At 53.3% G+C, this 20,366-nt stretch overlaps 2 protein-coding genes across 4 annotated transcripts in view; both read right to left on the reverse strand.

Moving 5' to 3' along the window:
- Window positions 1-7,956, reverse strand: part of TNKS1BP1 (tankyrase 1 binding protein 1) — a 35,116-nt gene extending 27,160 nt beyond the window's left edge. Inside the window, exons 1-4 of one of the 3 annotated variants that reach the window (XM_049891977.1) lie at window positions 7,824-7,956; window positions 4,567-4,675; window positions 2,845-3,478; window positions 1,299-1,368 (exon numbers count right to left, since the gene is read on the reverse strand). In XM_049891977.1, coding sequence (XP_049747934.1) covers window positions 1,299-1,368; window positions 2,845-3,478; window positions 4,567-4,660 — 798 coding nt within the window. In that variant the 5' untranslated portion in view covers window positions 4,661-4,675; window positions 7,824-7,956. Of the gene's footprint in view, window positions 1-1,298; window positions 1,369-2,844; window positions 3,479-4,566; window positions 4,718-5,005; window positions 5,141-7,823 lie in introns of those variants that run through there. The other 2 variants (XM_049891978.1, XM_049891976.1) reach the window with 2 other exon arrangements.
- A 1,026-nt stretch (window positions 7,957-8,982) lies between these two features.
- Window positions 8,983-18,494, reverse strand: SSRP1 (structure specific recognition protein 1). Its single transcript, XM_049891979.1, has 17 exons — window positions 18,360-18,494; window positions 17,702-17,876; window positions 17,092-17,277; window positions 16,127-16,232; window positions 15,656-15,846; window positions 15,346-15,576; window positions 15,095-15,198; window positions 14,867-14,995; window positions 14,367-14,588; window positions 13,608-13,680; window positions 13,045-13,183; window positions 12,843-12,888; window positions 11,253-11,382; window positions 10,710-10,880; window positions 10,422-10,510; window positions 9,697-9,883; window positions 8,983-9,473 (listed from the first exon to the last, which is right to left on the reverse strand). Exons 2-17 carry the CDS (start codon window positions 17,753-17,755, stop codon window positions 9,402-9,404), a joined length of 2,130 nt encoding a protein of 709 aa, XP_049747936.1. The 5' UTR covers window positions 17,756-17,876; window positions 18,360-18,494; the 3' UTR covers window positions 8,983-9,401.
- Between the last annotated feature and the right edge of the window lie 1,872 nt (window positions 18,495-20,366).

Genomic DNA, 20,366 nt, shown 5'->3' on the forward strand with positions numbered 1-20,366 from the left:
TTGATGCAATCCAGCTCCATCCCCTCTGGATCCCCACCTACCACCCATTTCCTCCTTTCTTACTGTGACTCACATGTCCCAGCTTCCTTGACAATAAGACACCAAGGCCTTTGCACTTACTGTTCCCTCTGCCAAGAATGCTGTTCCCCAAACAAACACGTGGCTCATTTCCTGGTCTTCTTCAAATGTCACCTTCTCAGGGAGAGCTTCCCCTCCCTACCCTTGTCCCAACACTCTCTGCTTTTCAGTCTTCCCATACACCACATATCTGCCGGTTTACGTGGGTCCCAGCGTTTGTGTCTGCCTCCCATTAGACGGTAAGCTCCCTGAGGGCAGGGACGGTGCAGGCACTCAGGAAACACTGTCAGATGGATGAATGCATGGAGTCAGGTCTCCATCCCAGGGAGTCAGGGCAGCCACCAGCTAGCAAGGGCTCTGGGAGGAAAAAGAGGCACCCTTTCCATCACTGACTCAGAAAAGCAGGCTGACTGTCCCCTGAGCACTCAGGTATACTGTGAGGGCAAGGAGGGGTAGTAACAGGAAACCCCCAAAACAGGGCCCTTCCTGAATCTGAACCTGGGGAAGGCAGCACAGCCAGGGAGCACAGGAGTCAGCTCAGATCCTGCCTCAGCCCCTGCTACGTGAGTGACCTGAATAAGAATGGGAGCTTTGTGAGCCTTGGCGTCCTCATCCTTGCATGGAACTAGCAAGGCCTACTATCTTGTGGTGACTATCTAAAGTCATCATAAGGATTAATTAGTTAATGTCTGTGGGATACACCTTGCACACAGAAGGCACTTCATAAATGGCTGTTATGGTTATTACACCCATCTGTCAGTTTGTCGTACCGTGGTGCCTTACGTGTTGCTATAATGCTGGAAGCTATACCACTACTATTTCAAATACCAGCAGGGTCACCCATGGTGGACAGGTTTCAGTGGAACTTCCAGACTAAAACAGAGTAGGAAGAAAAGCTTGGCAATCTACCTTCCTAAAATCAGCCATTGAAAACACAATAGAACATCCCCCGACAACAATGTGGTCATTGTAATTATTTCTCATAAGGAGTAGCCTCGTGCACTGAACCACCCTTGGCCAGCTTGGTAATCGAGAGCACTGGTCTGGGAGTCAAGAATCTGGATCCCAGGGCCAGCTATGACATCAGTGTGCTGAGAGACATTGGCAAGCCATCCCCTCCGTGGGTCTCTGTTCCTCCATCTTAACTACGAGGAGGGTGGAGAAGATGACCCTTTCAGCTCGCCAATGTTATGATTCTGACTTCTAACGGGAGAACTCACGTCAGCAGGTGGCTCAGAGCTGGCTGGCTGAGGCATGTCCCCATTGAAGGCCAGGTCGGAACGGGGGCTCCTGTGAGAGAAAATGAGAAAGAATGGAGGCCCAGAACATTGAAGCCTCCCACAGAATGGAGAAGGGAGGGCTAGTCACAGAGTCTCCCTAAGCAACTTTAACAGAACCCAAAGGTTAAACACCCCCAGGAATTTACTACTGATTCCTGCCTAGAGAGAAAATGCCCCCAGAAGATAGTGCCAATTGCCTGCCAGCACAGAAAGGGTTAAATTTCCCAGCTCCTTTGGGGAAAGTATTCTGTATGTCCAGACCCCTCAGTGGTCTCCAGAAAGACAACTCCTTCTTCCCACGACCCCTAAGGAGTTAAGGCTCTCCCCCAGGCAGGGAGCATGCAGCTGGTTCCGGCTGCCCTGCCAGTACTTCTGGAAGCACTGCAAGGGGAGAAGAAGGGGGAAGAGAGTGATTTTCCAAGGCTGAAGTTGTACCTCTTAAGCCCTGCTTGGAGCAAAGGAGGGAAGGAGATAGGAGGGCGGAACCTGATCTGAGCAATGTGTGACCTCATGGCTGCCCTGGTCTGAGACACAAGAAGGGTTAACTCCAGGGCCCTGCCTCCAGGCACTTTCAGGTGAGTGAAGGACAAGGCTGGTGGGCAGGGTAGGGCAGGGCAAGGCAGGGGCCACCAGCTTCCGGCTGGGCCCAGACCACAGCAGTCCTGCTCTTCCCAGCGGCAGGAGGCAGAAGGGAGGCTGTGAGCCCAGCGGAGCTGCCCAGGGGACAGCCGTGCTTCCAGCTGGTTCTCCACTGCCCCAAGGAAGGCCTCCTCCATGCAGCTGAGGGATCCTGAGATCCCTGAGCCTTTTCTTCCATTGCCCAGTGCCCATGACCCCAAGGGGCGCCTGCTGGCCTGCTCTGAAGAAGTGTACTTAATGCAACAGTCTCCAGTCCAGCCATAACCTGTGTGTTCACACTCTCTGGTATGTGCAGTCTTAACTCTCCCATCAGACTCCTCCTCTGGCAGAGACTGTACCTGCTCATCCTGCTGCCCCTCCCACCTCAGGCCTGGCACACTGCTCCGCCCACAGTACAGGCTTCAGAATCAAACAGACCCGAATGCAAATGCCAGCTCTGCCTCTTACTTGCTGAGGGAATGTGGGAAATCGTTTTTTGATCCTCAGTCTCCCCCTCTACAAAATGGGTCTAAGTTCCTTTCACCCAACAGATGGTTGTGGATTAAAGGGGACAAGTTTGGAAAATACCTATCTTAAGTGCCCAGCTCTCAGTGTATAGAAACTAAAAGTAAATTTCTATGTTAGACATTTGAGCTCTCTACAGTAAACATGCAGCAGCTCTGTAAGCATGGTCCCAGTAGTATGTTGCTGGAGGAGTACATCTGTGACACTTAGACCAGGGTGTACCTGCACTCAGAGCACACAACTTGCCTAGAGGTGAAGCTTGCGGCCCCAGGGAGCCACCCACGGCATCCTCAGTACCCCCGGCCTCCAGGTACAACAAAACATATGACCTCCCCACCCTCACCTCTCCTCAGGGGTCTTGCTATGCTCTTCCTGGCTCTCCTTTGGAGACTTCAGGGGCCCCTCCTGGGACCATCCCCTGGAAACGGTCCCGCCATCCTCAGCCCTGGGGCTGGTGACAACGCCGTAGGTCCTAGGGCCATAACGTGAGCTGCCATCGTGGTTGAAGGTGAGGCGGGAGCCCCAGAGGCGGTCAGGGCTGGCAGGAACCTCCTTCCGAGGCTGTTCCATCTTGGCCAGGATCTCTTCCACGGTGGTGGCTGCGAAGCGCTCTGAGGCTGGACGGAATGGGGCCGGGGCCTTCCGAACGCCGCCCAGGGCAGCACATCTCGCTGGAGGGGTCAAGGGGGGCACCTCCTCTTTGCCAGCCTCCTCCTTCCCAGTCCCTCGAGTGGATTCTCCTCCATCAGGGGCATCAGCAGTAGGCCTTGGTGCAAAGGGGAGGGGACGTTTGCTGCCACCATAGGGCTGGGGTCCCGCCAGCATGTTCATCTTCCGGGCAGAAGGCAGCTCAGCCAGAGGGCCCCGGGGGGGCCGAGGCCCTACAGGCACCAGTAGGCTGGGCTTGGCAGGCAGGGCTGGCTTGGTGGGAAGGGCCCGGGGCTTGGGCTTGACAGGGGGTTTGGCCCGAGAGTCACCTATCAGAACAAAATGGTTGGGGGGCAGCTGTCAGAACAGCGAGGAAGCAGAACTTCTTGTGTTTCCTGTTCCACCTCATCTCCCACCCTCCCATCTCAGAATGTTCACATCCTTCTAGGCACAATTCAAATGCCACCTCTTCCACGAAGCCTTCCTTGATTTCCCACATGCATCCTAAGAGCATCTTCTCCCGTCTCCAAACTTCTAAAATGTTTAGGCATTTCCCCCGTATAAGTTACTGCTATTTAAGGGCCCAGCTGGTACCCTGTTTGGTACCTAACACAAGGTCTTATCAAAAGAAAGAAAAAATGAATGAATGAATGAATGAACAGGCAAAAGTGTCCATAAATAAATGCCTGACCACCCATATCAAGCCATGTGGCCAACCATCCCCCTATCTAGTCCTCCCCCTTGTATTCTGGGATACTCTTTTATCGATACTCTACTATCGCCCATGACAAAACTCTTAAGCCCAGCTGGGCTTCCGGGCCCTGCCTCCCTGCTGCCCCCGCCCCCAGTATACTCCCAGGCCACCTCCCCACTGTCATCTGGTAAGATCAGGAATGCAAATTTACTATTGACCTAAGCCAAACAGAAGTCAATCTGCTACAGCAAAAAAACAAGACCAGAAAACTGCCTTCTATATAAGGCATTCCAATGCCAAAGAAAGACCTTGGAATTACTCATGGCCACCTCCCTTCTAATAGAATCCGGTATGATCCCCATTCAGCTCAGTGTAAGAAAGCAGTCTAGACAGAGAGCTAGGAGGCCTGGGTTCAAACCCCATCTCTCCCTTCTGGGCCTCAGTTTCCCCTCGATAATACATGAGGCTTGATTGATCACATCATCTTGAAGAGCCCTGTCTGCTCTTACCTGCTGGGGGCTCTATGCATCTCAAACAGCCCCAGATGGTCTCAACAGCCTCTTCCGAAGGGGCTGAGACCTTTACAAACTCATCTGGACGTCCTCACTCCCACCTCAACAGAACCATTCCTGGCCCACCTCCACAAAAACAGAATGGGGGTGTAGTCTCTGCCCCTCCAACCCTCCTCCTCAGCTACCCGCCCCACCCTGCACCCATGGGTACCTGGCTCAGAGCCAGTGAGCACCAGCTCCTCCTCCATCTCCCGGGGCGGTGGGGAAGCCATGGCTGTGCCTTCCCTGAGAGTTGAAACTTTCATCACATGCGGCAGACCCTGCGTGAGATTCAGGGAGCAGAGGGGCATGAGCTGGGGCAGCTGAAGACCCAGGAAAAGAGAAAAAGGAAGAGAAGGAAAAAAAAGTTGGGCGTTGGCAGTAGGCTCAGCCAAGGGAAGTCTCCTAGCACAAGGCAGAGAGTGGGACAGGAAGAGGGAACTTCCGAAGGAGGCTGGGGGAGGTCAAGGGAGGACTCCAGCTGCCAAGTCCTCTCCTCTTCCCAGCTCACCCTCCAACCAACTCTTTCCTCCCGACCCCAGAGTCCTGGACCTTCAGGGAGCCACCCACTGCTCCCTCTTCTGGCAAGCTCTCCAAGTCACCCCACTTACCGTTCCCAAGGCACCCCTTGGGTCCAGCAGCCCCGCTGGAGTTACCTACTCGAGGTAAAACAAGGAGGGCCAAAAAGTCTGAAGTCTCCCAGTGAATCACCTCATGGGAGACGGGAAAAACCCGCTCCTCCCCAACCTGGGGCTCCGCCCCACTGCCTGCCTCCCCCTTCCCGCTCACCCTCCTTCTCTCCCTCCCTCCTCCAGCTGGGAGTGGTTCCCTCTCCCCCTGCCACCCCCCTTCCACATCCCTGCCCCTCTCCCGCCTCCCTCAGAGCCGTCTAATCCAAACACGGAAAAATAAGGAATAAAAAGTAAACATCTGGAATATATTTTTTTCTTTAATTTCTCAATCGCTTTGGCTTCAGCTTAGAATTTGATGAGGTAAAGCCAAGGCCTAGTCCTGTTGCCATAGCAATGGCCTCCCACTGGATTTCCAGAGCCTTGCCAAGAGGAAGGAGGAGCCGGCCCAGGCCTGGGCTGGGAGAATGGGACAGGGCTTGAGAACATCCGGGGGGTGGAGTGGCTTGGGGGAAAACTCCCTGGGGTTCCCCCTTCTAGGACACCCAGGTTGAAACAGCCACAGCCTATGAAAAAGGGAGATAAGTGGGCATCACTCACCAGCCTAGAGATAGCATGATGGGATTTTGAGGGGGGTGAGGAAAAAATTAAAACAAGAAACACAGTCCATGGTAGAATCCAAATAGGTATCCCTCTTCCATATCTATAACAGGTGCTTTGGGTCTGAGAGAACCACGATTCAAATGCTGGATGGGTCTACCACTTTGTAGCTATGTGACCTTGTGCACATGGCTCACTTCTCTAATCCTCGGTTTCCCTATCTAAAAAATGGGGCTATCGTGGCTGTTGGGGGGCTTAAGTGAGGTACCCATTAACCATTGCCGTCGAGTCGATTCCAACTCATAGTGACCCTATAGGACAGAGTAGAAGCGCTCCATAGGGTTTCCAAGGCTGTAATCTTTACGGAAGCAGACTGCCACAACTTTCTCCTGTAGAGCAGCTGGTGGGTTCGAACTTTTGATCTTTTGGTTAGCAGCTTAACCACTGTGCCACCAAGGCTCCTTTTATGCATGCAAACTGCTTAGCACAATGCCTAGCACATCATTAAGTGTCCAATAAACATTAGCTATTATTACTATTATTCCATTCACAGTCTCACCAATGAGCGAGCATCTCAGGTAACCACTTCCTCATCTCCCTGGACCCCAGGCTCTCAGCATTCCCATTCTTTCACTTCCACACACCGCAGTCATGTCACCTGTAGCTCAGATACTCCACCACCTCCTCAGTTCCCATCCTGGCTCCTGGAGCACCATCCCACCCACAAGACCCCCCAGGCACTCCAGCCTGGGAGATAGAGCCCTGCCCCTTGAGGTCAAAAGTAAGAGGAATGTTTCCTACGCACTTAGTGCTCACAAAGCACATGAAGGCAGCAACCCAACCCTTTCCGATATGCAAGGGGCACCACCTCCCACATACACTCCAGCTGGTCTGAGAAAAGACAGCACCAAACCCTAAGAAGGGGGCTCTGGTGCCCAACCATTGCAAAACCTATCCCACTTACCTGTGCCCCTGCCCCACTGTTTCAAACATAAGAGAGGATGTGTGAAGGGTAGAAAGAAGCCCAGGGCTATCAACTGGTCAACCAGTTAGTCGAGAACCACCCAGGGCTGCCCACTGGGTGGGAGAATAACTGAGCAGGTCCCTGTCCAAGTGTGCATGGGGGAGGAGCCACAGGACAGAAAAAATTAAATTAAGAAACACGAGATCGTTTACTTGTCCTTGAACATTATTACAAGGGACATGGTGTGGGTGGTTAGATAGAAATGGAGACAAACTGGCCCAGAACCGAAAAACCCTTTCACCTGGGGGCCTGATGTGGACCTCTGGGGTCTGAGAGGCTGCACCATGAAAGCAGTCATGAACGTGAGAACATGGATTCCCCAATTGGGGAGGGGGCCACAGCAGCTCAGAGGCCCCAGCCAGGAGCTCCAGGTGACCAGACCGTGACCAGAAGCTGCAGAATCGGAGCGGCTCCCGACCACTCCCTACCCCCAGGGGTCCCGGGGAGCCGAGCTGACTGATCCCTGGCAAAAAAGGCCGCCAGAAGGGCTGGGGAGGGGCTGGGAAGCTCGAGCCCAGGGCAGGGGCCTTGAGGCGACTCGGCGCAGATGGGATGGTCCCTCTGGACCCTGGGATCTCTGGCCGAATCTGGGGCCAGAGAGGTCAGCAGGGACGGCATGCGAACTGCTGGAGGAGGGAGGGCCAACCGGAAGGCGGAACAGCCCGGGGCGAGGGGCCGTCTGGAGGGGCCCAGTGGGGAGCTCTGGACACAGAGGGGGCGGCGGCAGCTGAGGAGGAGGAGGAGGAGGAGGAGCAGAAAGCAAAGCGGAGGACCTGTGCGCGGGATGCGAAGCAGCCGGAGAACAGATGGAGGACTGAGGACGCGGACCGGGTGGGGGCGGCCTGGGGTGGCTGGGGGCGTGCCGAGGGGCCGGAGGAGAGGAGGGAGGAAGGGGTCACCCAGCACCTCGGCCCGCCCCAGGCCCTCGCCCCCTCCCCCCTTTCTTCTGGCTCCTGCAGCACGAGATGCAGACTGTGCACCCTTCGCCCCCGCGGCCACGCGTCAGCTCCCCTGTTAGCTCGCGGCCCCCGGCCCCTGAAAACTTTCCCTGAGACCCCCGCCCCACCTCACCCAGAGGTCCCAGCAGCAAAGCGCCCACCTCTCCTATGCCCCTCCCCTGCCCCATCCCGGACCCCGCCCCCTCCCTCGCCCTACCGCCCGCCCCCGCTCACTCACGCGCTCCCCGGGGATGTGGCTCCGCTCGGCTAGGCGCCCCGACGCCAGTCCCCACCGCCGCCGCCGCCGCTGCCGCCGTCACCGCGGGACCGAGCCAGAGCGAGCACCGGCGGGGCCCCGCCCCTAGCTCCGCCCATGACCACGCCCCCAGAGCACCTCATGAACATTCATAAACCGATGCAACCCCGGGAGTGGGAAGCCCTGACGGAACTCGCCCGACCAAATGCAAACAGCGCCGCCCTGGTACTCAATTATTCATGAGTCTTGCAAATGAGGGGCCCGCCTCAGCTCGGACCCGGCGAAACTGACGCAATTCGGGAGTTTGGAATGCTCGGGCAAGATGGCCACCGAGACGACCGCCTAGAGTGGAGGCTGCCTTAGGGCGACCCGATACGCGAGCCCAAGGGCCTGTACTGATGGCAGCACCATAGAGTCACGGCAAGAAAGAAGGTAGCCGTTGGCGGACCGGAGAGGCTTCCTGTTGCCACCCCCGGAGTCCTCCTGAGCACGTACGCAACGTGGCCACCCCACGTGTGTAAATTCAGATTTAGAGCCACCGGGAGGAATACGGTGGCAGCCCTGCTTTCCTTTCTTTGCTTATCCTCTGCTACGCTACCTTCCCAAATATCGCTCCTTCCCAACCCCCAAATTTAGTATCCTCTCCCTTAAGAACAAAAGGTTTACATACTCCATCATATTTTTTCTGTGCCCTATTAGACGTGTACGCGCGCACACGCACAGACACACACCCTACTCATCTTCCCCAACTCTCCAGGCTCAGGTTTCTACTCTCCTGGTTGCAGGGAAACTGGTCAATTCAATTACCTAAAGCCTGATTCAATTACCTAAAGCCTTTGAAGACCCTTGACTCATAGGTGATTAAGGATGGAGCCAGAGGCTGCCTCCTCTTAGCCAGGCTAATGGAGTGGAACTGTGAGAGAGACTTCCTAATCAGATCAGCTCTCATTTCTACACTCTCAGGTGGCCCGTCCCGGCAGAAGAGCGTGAAAACCAATGCTTGTCCAGCTGGAAACAGAACAGGATGTACCTGAAGATTGCTTCCCAGCTGAGAAGCTGGGCCAGGGCGATACAGTAGACAACACTGGGAAAAACGGGCGCCATCCGACAGGGCTACAGAGAAGGCACAAGGACGTGGTTTCCAAAGTCAGTTCCCTTTATTAAATGTTGATTTTCGCAGACCAGAAATACAAAATAAAAGTAGAAATTGGCGCCCATTAGGAGCTACAGGCCTGGCCTCACTTGACCCCGTGCTGCGGCAACTTGAACAGGTCAAGCAACAGCGTATCCTCAAGGCTGGAGAAGCAGGACAAAGGGTCTCGATCCTGCACTGCCCTGCCTCCCAACCAATTTCTCCCCAAATTAGAGAGCCGTCTTGTGAAGCAGCAGAGGAAGACGCCTCCTCAGCCACTCCGGTGAAGTGCATACCCGCAGGAAAGCTTGGACAGATGGCCCAGAATCCAGGGCTACCTCTCATGGGAGGAGAAACTGGTACCAAAACATGGGTGGGGAGCCTTGGGGGTATAACTGGGCAAGCAGGGAGAGACAATTTCCTCCTGTCTACTCATCGGATCCTGATGCCGAGTCCTCTGAGCTGGGGGGAGTACTGGCTAGTTCCTCTTCTTCAGAGTCCTGAAAACCAAAGGTCTCTTCAGGGGAAAGTCCTAGATACCCTCCCAGCCGCTTTTCAGTGATGAAGGGCCCTCAGTTCCCTACCCCCTCCCTATACAGCACCCACCTGTCCACTCCATCTCATGCTTAGAGACCAACCACAGCCCCAGGCTGAGAAAATTTCCCCCAGACACAAATGCCCGTTCACCCTGCCAGGCCCCACAGCCCCAGACTCCTGCCACACCTCACTCCGTCTCCTCTTCTTTTTGCCCTTGTTTTCTCCTGATGAGCTCTCGTCACTAGACACAAACTCTTTGCTCTTGAAGCTCTCACTTAGCTGCCTTGATGACGACTTGGACGATGAGCTCCTAGAAGGCGTTGACTTCTTTTCCATCTTTACTTTTACTTTCTTCTTCTTCTTTGACTTGTCCCTATATTAGCAAGAGGGGGAAAGGGGCCTTCAGGCTCCCCCCATCAGCTAGGCCAAACGTCACCTAGCTTTAAACGGGCTCTTTCCCAGTCCCAGCCTCATTGCCCATTTCACACCAAATATAAACAGCCAGCCATGTCAGCTCAAAGTGCCTCAAATGACAGCATCCTAAGTGAATATGCCAGAATCAGGGGTCATAACCTCAAGCAACCCCATATGCAAACTTATTTTGACATCGCTTGCTTTATTTTAAAAAAAAAAAATTTTTTTTTTTAATTCCCCATACCTCAAAATAAAATTGACCCTCCAGGAAAATGGGTCACGTGCTATCCATTGACTTCAGGAATCCCCTAGCACATTTTTTTTTTTTCTAGCACATTACCTTTACCCGGGCAACTGCCTAGCCAGCCTTGAGAAGCACTAGCCTAATGCAGTCAGAGGCGTATCTACTGTCTTTAACATCCCAATTCTCAACTCTGACCTGCAAAAAAAATCTGCCAAAAAAGTAGTTGCTGAGCCACTTGGTTCCCAACACTCACCTCTTAGAAGACTCTCCTCGGCCCCCTTCGTATTCTTTCATGGCTTTCTCGTATTCCCTCCTGGCATCCTCAGCCTTGCGATCCCACTCCTGTCACACACACACACACAAGTGGGAAAGCCCGGGCGAAGAATGACAACTCCCCACAGTGCAGACGAAACCTCTTTTACAGAAAAGTTCCACCGCTGGCCCATCCCCGCACCCCCTATCTATCATTATATGACTCACCACCCCAAGAAAGCTCCTCTCACCAGCCTTGTAACCCAGCCCCATCTCTACTGCCACTCACCTCTTTCTTCTCTTTGGACATTCCCTTCCAGATCTCACCCGCCTTCTTGGAGAGATCGGTGATGCTGATGCCGGGGTGGTCTGACTTGATCTTCTCCCGACTGGCATTGAGCCACAGCATGTATGCAGACATGGGCCTCTTGGGGGCATTGGGGTCTTTGCCCTTCTTCACCTACACAAGGAAAACCCAAACGTCTCAGCTATCATTTCCCACAGATCCTACTTTCTCCCCAAGAAATTATCTGGATCCCCTGCTTGGGGAAAAAATGGAGAAAGGACTCTAGAGCAGGCCAGACCGAGAGCTCCCTGAGGGCAGGGGTCGTGTGTTCTTCCTCTCCATATCCCAGTGCCTAATTCAGATCTCCTAGAAGCTGAACTTTTACCTCAAGGACCAGAGAGAAAAATCTCCAAGAAGATACTCCTCCAGGCCCTAATCTGGCAATCCCAAGAGGACCGATCGACAGGTCTCACTGGTGGTGGACAGGAAGAAAGGTAAAGAGAATGGCTGCCCCCAACACCCTCTAATCCAGAGGCGAGTCCGCACCTCCACAGGCTTCTTACGGCTCTTGCGATCCTTGGCCATCTTGGCCTTCTTGAGCTGTTTCCGCTTCTTCTCATCCCGGTCACTGTCACCCTCATTACTGGAGGAGCTGGCAGAGGCATTGCTGTCAAACCTGCCAAAGAGTGGGGCTTAGACTCAGGAGGGAGGACAGCGCCCCCCAGCCTCAGGACACGAACAACACGAATCCAAAGACACCTGCACAGGAAGAAAGAACGACGACCACAGGGCAGCCTCCACCACTGATCCCCAACTCTGCTTCCTCCCCTCTTCGCTGAGGTGGCTTCAACCATCCCCTCTCCAGACCCAGCCACGGCAGTGGTTTAGACAAATCAATGAAGGAAAAACAAGTGAATCAATGAGCTTCAGCTGCTCTTCTTGGTCATGGCCTAACCCAGCCCTGTCTCCATCCCCATGCCCCAGGCAGCTGAAACAGAGCCGCTGTCTCATCCTTGCCTGGAATGTGCCCCAGGTCCATCCACTTCACCATTTCTTTTTGGTTAATCATCTTAATCCACCCTAAGGTCTTTCTGATGAAGGGATAATTTTACTGCTATCAAAAGTTGGGAAATCCAACTTCAGCCCAACCTAGTATATAATTCACAGACCTGCCCAATACAAGTGCAACTCTTCAGACGTAACCACCTTATACTTGTATGCTGCTGAACAGTTTTGAAGGCACTTTTACAAGCTTTCGCTCACCAGCCTTCAGAAGCAAGGGCACGCCAAGCTACCGGGCATCTGTTGTTTCTGCTGCCCAGTGTTCATTCCCAATTCTTCTGGGCTAAGAGTCTCAATCTCCAGTTGGGAATCACATGGCCCTCACTCAGTTTGTGGGCTTCATTCCAGCTGCGGACTCTAAAGGTAGGCACACGGCCTTGGTCAGGTGCACATCCAAGCCCAGCACACCCTGACCAATAACCTAGGTGCAGGAAGAGGCACACTGCCACCCATTCCCTGCTGCTCCGAGAGAAGAGGCACTGTCTCTGTTGGGTGTTAAACCAGTGGGGTTCAACCTACCCAGAGCTGTAGGGGCCATTTGGCCCCACTTAGGGCACGATGCCTAAAAACAAGGAAATCAGCAGAAACTAAAACAGACTGCTCACAACAACTTCTGAGAGCTTGGTTCCAGCAGTGTCTGAAGCCAGTTACATCCCTGGCTCTCTGCTCACAGGAACTTATAAAATCCCTTTTATACTAAATGCAGTTTGAGTCCTTTTTTCCGACACTAGCAACCAAAAGTCTTAACAAATATAGCCTGAAACTACTGCCATGTTACAGATGAGGAAACTAAGCCTCAACAACTTACCAAGGCCTCCCAGTTAGTGAGTAGGCAGGTAACTGGCTTGCATTCCCACTCTCTCCCCACCATTCTCTTTTTCTAGCTTCAAAATGTGCCTTGCGCTTACAAGGCCCTTGATGATTTCTAAAGCACTTTCATGTGTCGCCTCACTGGAGGTCCCTTTTCCACCCTGGGCCTGTGGCTAATGCTGGCCTGAGAAATGTCCACACATCTTCCGGTCCCATAAGTTACAGGACACCCTGTCACCCCCACAGGGTACAACCAAGACTCACTCCTCTGCCACATCTTCCTCCTCTTCACCTGGGTTGAATGACTCATCTGAAAAAGAGCATGGGACGCATCAGCTTCTGCCTCAGCGGAGATCCCGTTCACTCACCCAGACGCCCAGCTCAGCTCGGCCCCAGGGTGCACCCAGCCCTGGCCCCACGGAGGTGTCTGACTGCCCCCACGCCCAGCACTGCGAGGACCACCCACCGGTTTCTTCTCCGGAGTCATCGCTGCTGTCATTGGCATTCTCTTCCCGGATTTTGCCCTCCTCCTTCATCCGCTCCAGGTAGGCGTCGTGCTGGTCTTCATCTGAGTCGGCATATTCATCGTAGCTTGGGTTCATACCCTAGCCAGGGAAAAGACAGGAGTAAGGGCCCTAGACTCGCCCACTCTCCAGAACCCCTGCACACTCAAAACCACACCCCCATGCCTGTGAGTAAGGTCAGAACAGCAGCCCAGGAAGACCCCGGAGCTGGACTGTCCACACACAGCCAACGTGCAGGACCTGTGCCCGACTACTTCCTGCTGGCTGGGTTAGCCCAAGCCCCTCATCCCCCAGCCCCACTGGGACCCCCAAGGGGCTGCGGAGACTGAGGTAAGGCCATGCTGAGGAAACCTGAACCAGGAGGGGGAAGGGGTCACACGCACCTCTTTTTTCTATAAGGGTAAGAAGAGAAGAGAGAGTGAAAAGGAAGCCGGAAAACTCCCTGCCCCTTTCTCCCCTAAAGGAAGACAGGAGAGAGGCCCATCCTTTCCACACACAGAGGTACCTCTTTCAATCCTCGGTTTTTGATGTTGAGTTTCTTTGCATTGACAAAATCAAACAGCTTCCCATACTCCTCCCTGTGAGAGGAGACGTAGCATGTTACCACATGGGCAGGGCCAATACAGGATGGACTGAACGATGTTGTGATACACATGGGCCCAGGTAGGTGGTGGGGCCTGGACCATATTATCTAACCCAACGGCTAAGAGACCGCCAGACGACAGCAGTAAGGAAAAGTCAAACAGTAGTCCTAGAAGAGGAACCTATACGGCTCTGAAGAGGGAGAGAGGAGTCTATTTACCAAACACACACAGAACACAAGGGAGAGGGGACATTTTCATCTTTTTACTGGTCTGCATCTCATACTTCACAGGACTGTTGTGAGGGTTAAACGTAAAGATGTTTGTAAAGCGTTTAGCCCCCAGTGAGCACTCAATAAACATCAGCCACTATGTTCTTGCGCACAACACTCATTTCTAGAAAGAGAGAGCATTTCCATCATGGGGGGCGTGAAGGAGGAGAAAAGCTAGCACTGAACACACAGTGCTTACAAAAATCCTTACAGAAAAGGATTTTTTAAAGTGCAGAAAGAAAGCAATGGAGAAGCTTCCAAAGGCTGAGACCTCTGGAGAAAGGAAAAAAAAAATCCCAAAGAAAAACTCTGCCCAAGGCCTGAGGAATCAGGAAAGGGCCACAGGCCACAGCAGACTTCCCAGTCAAGGCTGGGTCAAGATGTCCGGGAGGCAAGTGCAAAGGTGCTCACCTCTCGATGCTGCTGAAGGTATACTGAGTGCCCTGCTTGGTCTCAATCTCAAAGTCGAAGGAGCGCGTGGTGGTAGTGCCACGGGCAAAGTTGACGAAGGAGATCTCGTCGAAGCGGATGTGCACAGGTGGCTTGTGCACGTAGATAAAGCCCCGCTCCAGCGGGTACAGCAGCCCTGAGCTAGCCTTGTAGGAGCAGGTGATGCACTGGGCCCCTGAGTGCCTGATGAGGGGGACAGGGAGCCTGGTCAATGCCAACCTCACCAGCAAGAGGGTGGCATGCAGCCCAGGAGCACATCCTGCAGCAGCGACATGTGTACCCAGGCCCTCAACTGGCAAGTCTCACTAATCTGCCCTGACAAGAGGTGACCAACACTCAGAGTGACACAAGGACCCAGCCAGGCCTCCAGGAGGTTGCCTTCCCATTCCAGGAGGGGTCATCCAAGGATACAGGGCATTTCCCATCCCCGGACAGGCCAGGACCCCAGCCCGCACTCTCACCCTTGGAAGTTGCCTGGGACTGTGATCTTGCGGTTCACCAGGGCTTTCATGACACGGCTGACCATCTCATAGAGGGACCCCGACATGTTCTTGGTGAGCCGTCCCTCAAAGCGCTTCTCCACCTCTTCCCTGGAAACAGAGATGAGGTCACGAGCACTGCTGCCTGCTAATGGCAGGCCTGTCTCCTGCCTGGACAGCAGCAGGAAACAAGTCCAGGGAGATACTTACTCGTTCATGTTGAGAGTCAAGGAGATGTCCTCGTCCTTAGAGAAGAGGAGGATAAGGAAGTGGTAACGGGTTTGGCCTTGCTTGATGGGGGGATCCAGGCTAATCTGGTAAGAAGACAGGACAAGGTTAAACGTGAGCATGCTCTGCAAAAACCTGCTGATTAACCAACACAGAACTCTGAATGTGGGTGAGGCCCACCTACCAAAGACGGGCATAAACAGGCCAATCCGCCTCCAGTGGTTTCTGCTTACCACAAAGAACATCTGGCGCTGGTCCTTGTGGGGCAGCAAAAACAGACGGAGTACGGTAGTATAGGGAATCTTGTAGTCGAAGGTCTTGCCGTGCAGGTGAAGAAAAGTGGGGTAGATCCGAATGTCGTAACGGCCACGGGGAGTCAGACACTGCAGCTCCCGGAAGATGCAGATGGCGTCTCCTGTGGCTTGGATCACGTCTGCCTTGGATAGCACGTTCTGGGCAAAGGCCTGCAAAAGCATACTGGTTACTGGGTGGCAAGGCCCACTCAGCACCACCCGCCCCCAAGGAATCCAGGGGAGGGCTCACCTCAACGGGGTCCACACCATCCTCCTGGGTGGGAGGCACGTAGAAGCGCACCTCCATGAGAGAGACTTCTGCGTCATCGTTCTGGTGGAACTCCAGTGTCACCTCATTCTTGCCTGTGGTACACTGGGACACGTTGCTGAGGGGTATCTCAAACACTGGCTGGTCACCAATATCAAAGGAAAGCAGCTGTCCTGTGGGGGAGGACTTATCAAGTCACAAGCTCCTCCCTGGAGCCTGCATGAACAACGTCCCCACCAGACTGTAAGTAATGTGAGGTCAGAGCACTGGGGCTATTCTGTTCACGCTGTACCCCAATGCCTGATGTACTAGGAGGTGCTCAATAAATGCAAAAACAACACACAAACTGATAGGAAACCAGAGACAATGAGGAGGAAAGAGAGCCAAGCAAGTTAAAGGCTATACGCCTTCATCCTACCTTTTCCCCCAAACGTCATTCTACCCAGGACTCACCGCCAAATTTCACCGTCCCCCAGTTCCAGCCCTTTACACACAGGTCCTTCTCCATTAACTCAAGGCGATAGTGAGTTTTAAAGAAATCAGAGAGTTTCTCAAACTCCTGTGGGTGGAAGGGAGAGAGATTGAGCCCAGTAAACCCCAGTGTTCCTAAACAGACTTGAATGTCCCGGAATGATCTATCTCTGAGAAATTACCCTAATATACTCTTTATCAGAAACCTACGCTGATTCAGTCTCAGCAGTAAGAGTTTTAAAGAATGTTGAAAGAACCTACTTCTGGGGAACGGATCTCATGCTGGGGGAGGGGTAAAGCTAGGCACTGATACTCCTGGTTATGAGCCTGGCAGTGCTATCAGACTTTTTAAACTCAGTATGGATATCACCTTAGTAAAAGTAAAGATTAAAACGAGGAAAAGTCTTGGTTAGGAAGCAAATCAAAATGGAAAATCAAAACTAAAACTAAAGCATCAAGCTAAGATTCTAAACCTGAATAAGGGCAGTGAGTGAGAGCAGCCATCACCTAAATCAAAAGAGAACATCTTCTGGAATTGAGGCACAAAGACACAATACCCAAGGTTGAGTACTGACTGCTTGGTGTCCTTGACGGCCCCACCCTAAATGTCAAAACCAGACCCAATGCCTTCAATTCCAACTCAAGGAGACCCTATGTGTTACAGACTAAAACTGCTCCACAGGGTTTGTCAGGCTGTAATCTTTACAGAAGCAGATGGCCAGGTCTTTCTTCTGAAGCACAGCTGTATGGGTTCAAACTTCCAACCTTTGGGTTAGTAGTCAAGCACAGACAGTCTGCACCACTTAGGAACCTCTGGCCTCACTCTAAGGAGCCCAAAATAGCAATTACATGGTTATCAGACAAAGGATGCCCAATTCTCTCCAAAAGATTAAAAACAAACAAAACAGCACAGCAAAAACGGGATTTATCACAACAGGGCAGCTCACCGACTCTCGGAAGCCGTCATACTTGTAGACATGGCCATTCTTTGTGAGCAGTTTAAGTCCATGACCCAGAGCAACACGGCGCCAGATGCCTTCTGTCAACTCCCCGGCCTGGATGTTGTCCACTTTGCCCGTCTTGCTGTTCTTGAAGATGATACCTTGGCGGCTTAACCTCAGTCGACCATCATTCTGTCAGAAAAATAGGCCCAGAGGTACAGATGGTAATGTGCAGTCTCACCAATGCCCCATTCTGCGGCTGGTGGGCTGGCGGGGTATCAATGTAGGAGCAACAGCTGAAGGGGTGAGGGCCAGTAAGAAGCCTGGGTTCTAATCCTGACTCTGGCACCCAGAACCCTTGCAGGTACTTAGTTTCCTCATTTGTAACAAGGACTTGGGACTGAACAGCATCTAAGATGCCTTCTTAGGCTGCGATCCTTTTACTCTAGGAATTCTGCTCAGTACTGCCTTTTGTTGGGGAAACACCAGGTACATATAATATTCTGAGTCCTCCTTTGCCACACTAGTAACGTCATCAAAGCAAGCTCTTATTAATAGAAGAACGCTACTTCCCTCCCCTTCCCTCCCCCTGTATTAAAAGCCCAATCCTTCTCACCATGGAGCCTTTCACCTCCTGATAGACATCGTTGAACTCCAGTGTCTCTGCCATGCTGACCTGGCCCCTGTTGGCCTGGGCACAGGGCCCTAGGCTGCACAAGGGGGAACAGGAGAAAATGGGAGCTGGGCCCCAACTCCTTGGTGGTTGTATAGATGCTCAGCAGGTTAAGGATCTGAATTCAAGAGGGGGATAGATAAACATAGGAGACAACACCTCACTATGCTCTCCACTGGAACCAAGTGGCAAACCCTGGCTGCGCCTGTGATGTCTCAGGATCTGCTCCGCCTGGGAGCCCCCACGGGCAGACTGTGCACAGCTCCAGGGGCAAGGCCCAGACTCGGCTGGGGAACTGGGCCTAGAACAGTGCTTACACGCCAACCAAACATCCGCTTGGGCGCCCCACTGGGCACCATGGCAAGGAGCAGCAGAACCCCAAAGTCTGCTCGGAGCCTGCACCTCCCCCCATCACAGCTCAGGATGCAGGGTTTCCCTTCCAGCGCTCCCACCTTGCCGCCCCAGCCCCACGGCTCCCCCCGTTTCCTAAAATGGAATCGCCCGCTTCCCGCGGATTCGAACGCGGAACGAACCATCCGGAGAGTCCCGCGGGGGAGCGAGGCCCGCGACCTCCTGGGGCACGAGGTCGACGGCCACCTACCTCAAGCTCTAGCCTCGCTAGGGCCCCGGCACGGGCGGTGGGCGCGCTGGGGGACGCAAGAGGGGGGAAGGGGGTAGGGGAAACGCAGAGGATGCTTTTCCCGCGTGCGCGTCCCCGCGTCCCGCCACCGGAAGCCGCGCACAGAACATAGAGAGGAGGAGCCGGCTAGAGGGGCGCGATCCAGGCCCGCCTGTGAGGCGGTCACATAGAGCGTCCCCAGCTCGGGAGGACCTGTGGGAGGTGAGGGCGCAGTGCGTCGGCGCGCCCTACGCCGTGGAATTCAACTAGAAAAGGGAGGCACATGGGGTCTTTAGAAAGCTACAGACACCCTTTCCGTGGAGGACTAGGTTCTAAAGGGAAGTTGTGGAGCTTTACTTCATCAGACTCTCCACACACGTGTGTGTCTGTGTTGGAACGATGCATGCCCCTATCTCTCTCCTGCACAGTAGGGGTTTCTGTGGAGTACAAAAGAGTCTGTGAAAGAAGCAGAAAAATATTTAAAGCTCATGGAGAGAAATGACCCTTCCCACCAGATGCAAAGAGAATGCTGGTGTTGGTGTCCTTGTGACCGTACTGCTCTCTAGCTGTGTCCTGTCAAGTGGGATTGGTCCCTTTTTGAAGTGACTTCACTGCCTGCACCCGAAAACCTCACATCCATAACTGCAATTTATGTTCTCCTGGAAGAGGCTGGCAAACGGCCATATCAAGTTCAAGTGCTGGTGTCAGATTCACCTTGGAGCCGGAACTGATTTGAAACCCCATCAGTCCCGGATTGCGAAAGCTAGGCCCTTCTCATATAGTCCCAAGGTGCATGTTGCAAAATCAGAGACCAGACCGGGAGGAGATGTTTCAGTTCATCTAATCCAACCTCCTTTTGCAGTTAGAAAAACCGAGGCCCCAAAAGGAGTTCTTAAGGTCTCAGTGAGCTGGTGAGGAAGCTGGAGACTAAAACCCAGATCTCCTTACCCCAGTCCAGTCAGTCATAATGACAGTGATGCTGCATTCAGAATACTTGATAACGTGCCCTGCATGACATTAGGACCGAAAAAACCAAAGTTGTTGCAGTCGAGGACTTCAACTCATAACAACCCATTAGGACAGAATATTTAAATTCAAGGTTTCCCTAACAATCTGACTGAAAACAGCTAGCTTGCTCACTCTGTCCTGGGATTGAGATGACAGGAATGCACCAATGCCACCTGAACTCATACCTTTAACTTCTGTGTAGTGGCTGTTCCAGCACAATCTAGAAACATAAATTCAATTGAATCCAATATAAGGGCTTATTATTAACCCAACATGTTTCTAGGCTTCCAGCAAACTGGTGAGCAAGATGGAAGTAGCCCCAACCTTCCAGGAACACGTAATCTAATGAATGATTCACATACTAAAAAAAAAAAAAATGTGATAACTGCCATGCTACAGGTAAAGCTTCAGTTACTGCCAACTGGAGTTAGAAATGTGTGATTCTGTACTCACTCCCTTCCAAGAGACCGTGCAAGAGACCCTCCCCCCGCCCCCATCCCATGCTATTGGAGGCAACTGGGAAGGCAGGGGATGGCTGCAGAATTGGGTAGCTTTAGGCATACACTCAGGAATGAAGGGGCTACTCAGCTAAGGGAGGCTGTGAAGTGGCTGGGGGATGGGACATTGCAAGGGGCTTTAGAGAAAGCGGTGAGCTGCAGTGAAGGAGAATGGAACAGAAACTGTAGACAGAATGCAGATAAAACATGAGTCCCAGAGGACCCTACTAGCCAGCTGCATCCCAGGCAATCAGGAGCCCAGGACTGGAGACCCACCCCTGCCGTGACATCACGGGGGAGTGGGGTGGAGACAAACAAAAAGGGGGTCCTCCGCCCTGGCCCTAGACTCTTGGCAGCCCAGATTGTCAATAGCAGAGAGAGCCTGGGCACTGGGCTTAAAAGAACAGGCTCCCCGTCCCCAACCCTCTCTCAGCTGCCCCATCCAGGCCACCATCTCTGTCTCCCTGCCCTGAAGACCCCTCCC

The sequence above is a fragment of the Elephas maximus genome, chromosome 7 (genome assembly GCF_024166365.1).
Source record: "Elephas maximus indicus isolate mEleMax1 chromosome 7, mEleMax1 primary haplotype, whole genome shotgun sequence".
Lineage (NCBI taxonomy): Eukaryota > Metazoa > Chordata > Mammalia > Proboscidea > Elephantidae > Elephas > Elephas maximus.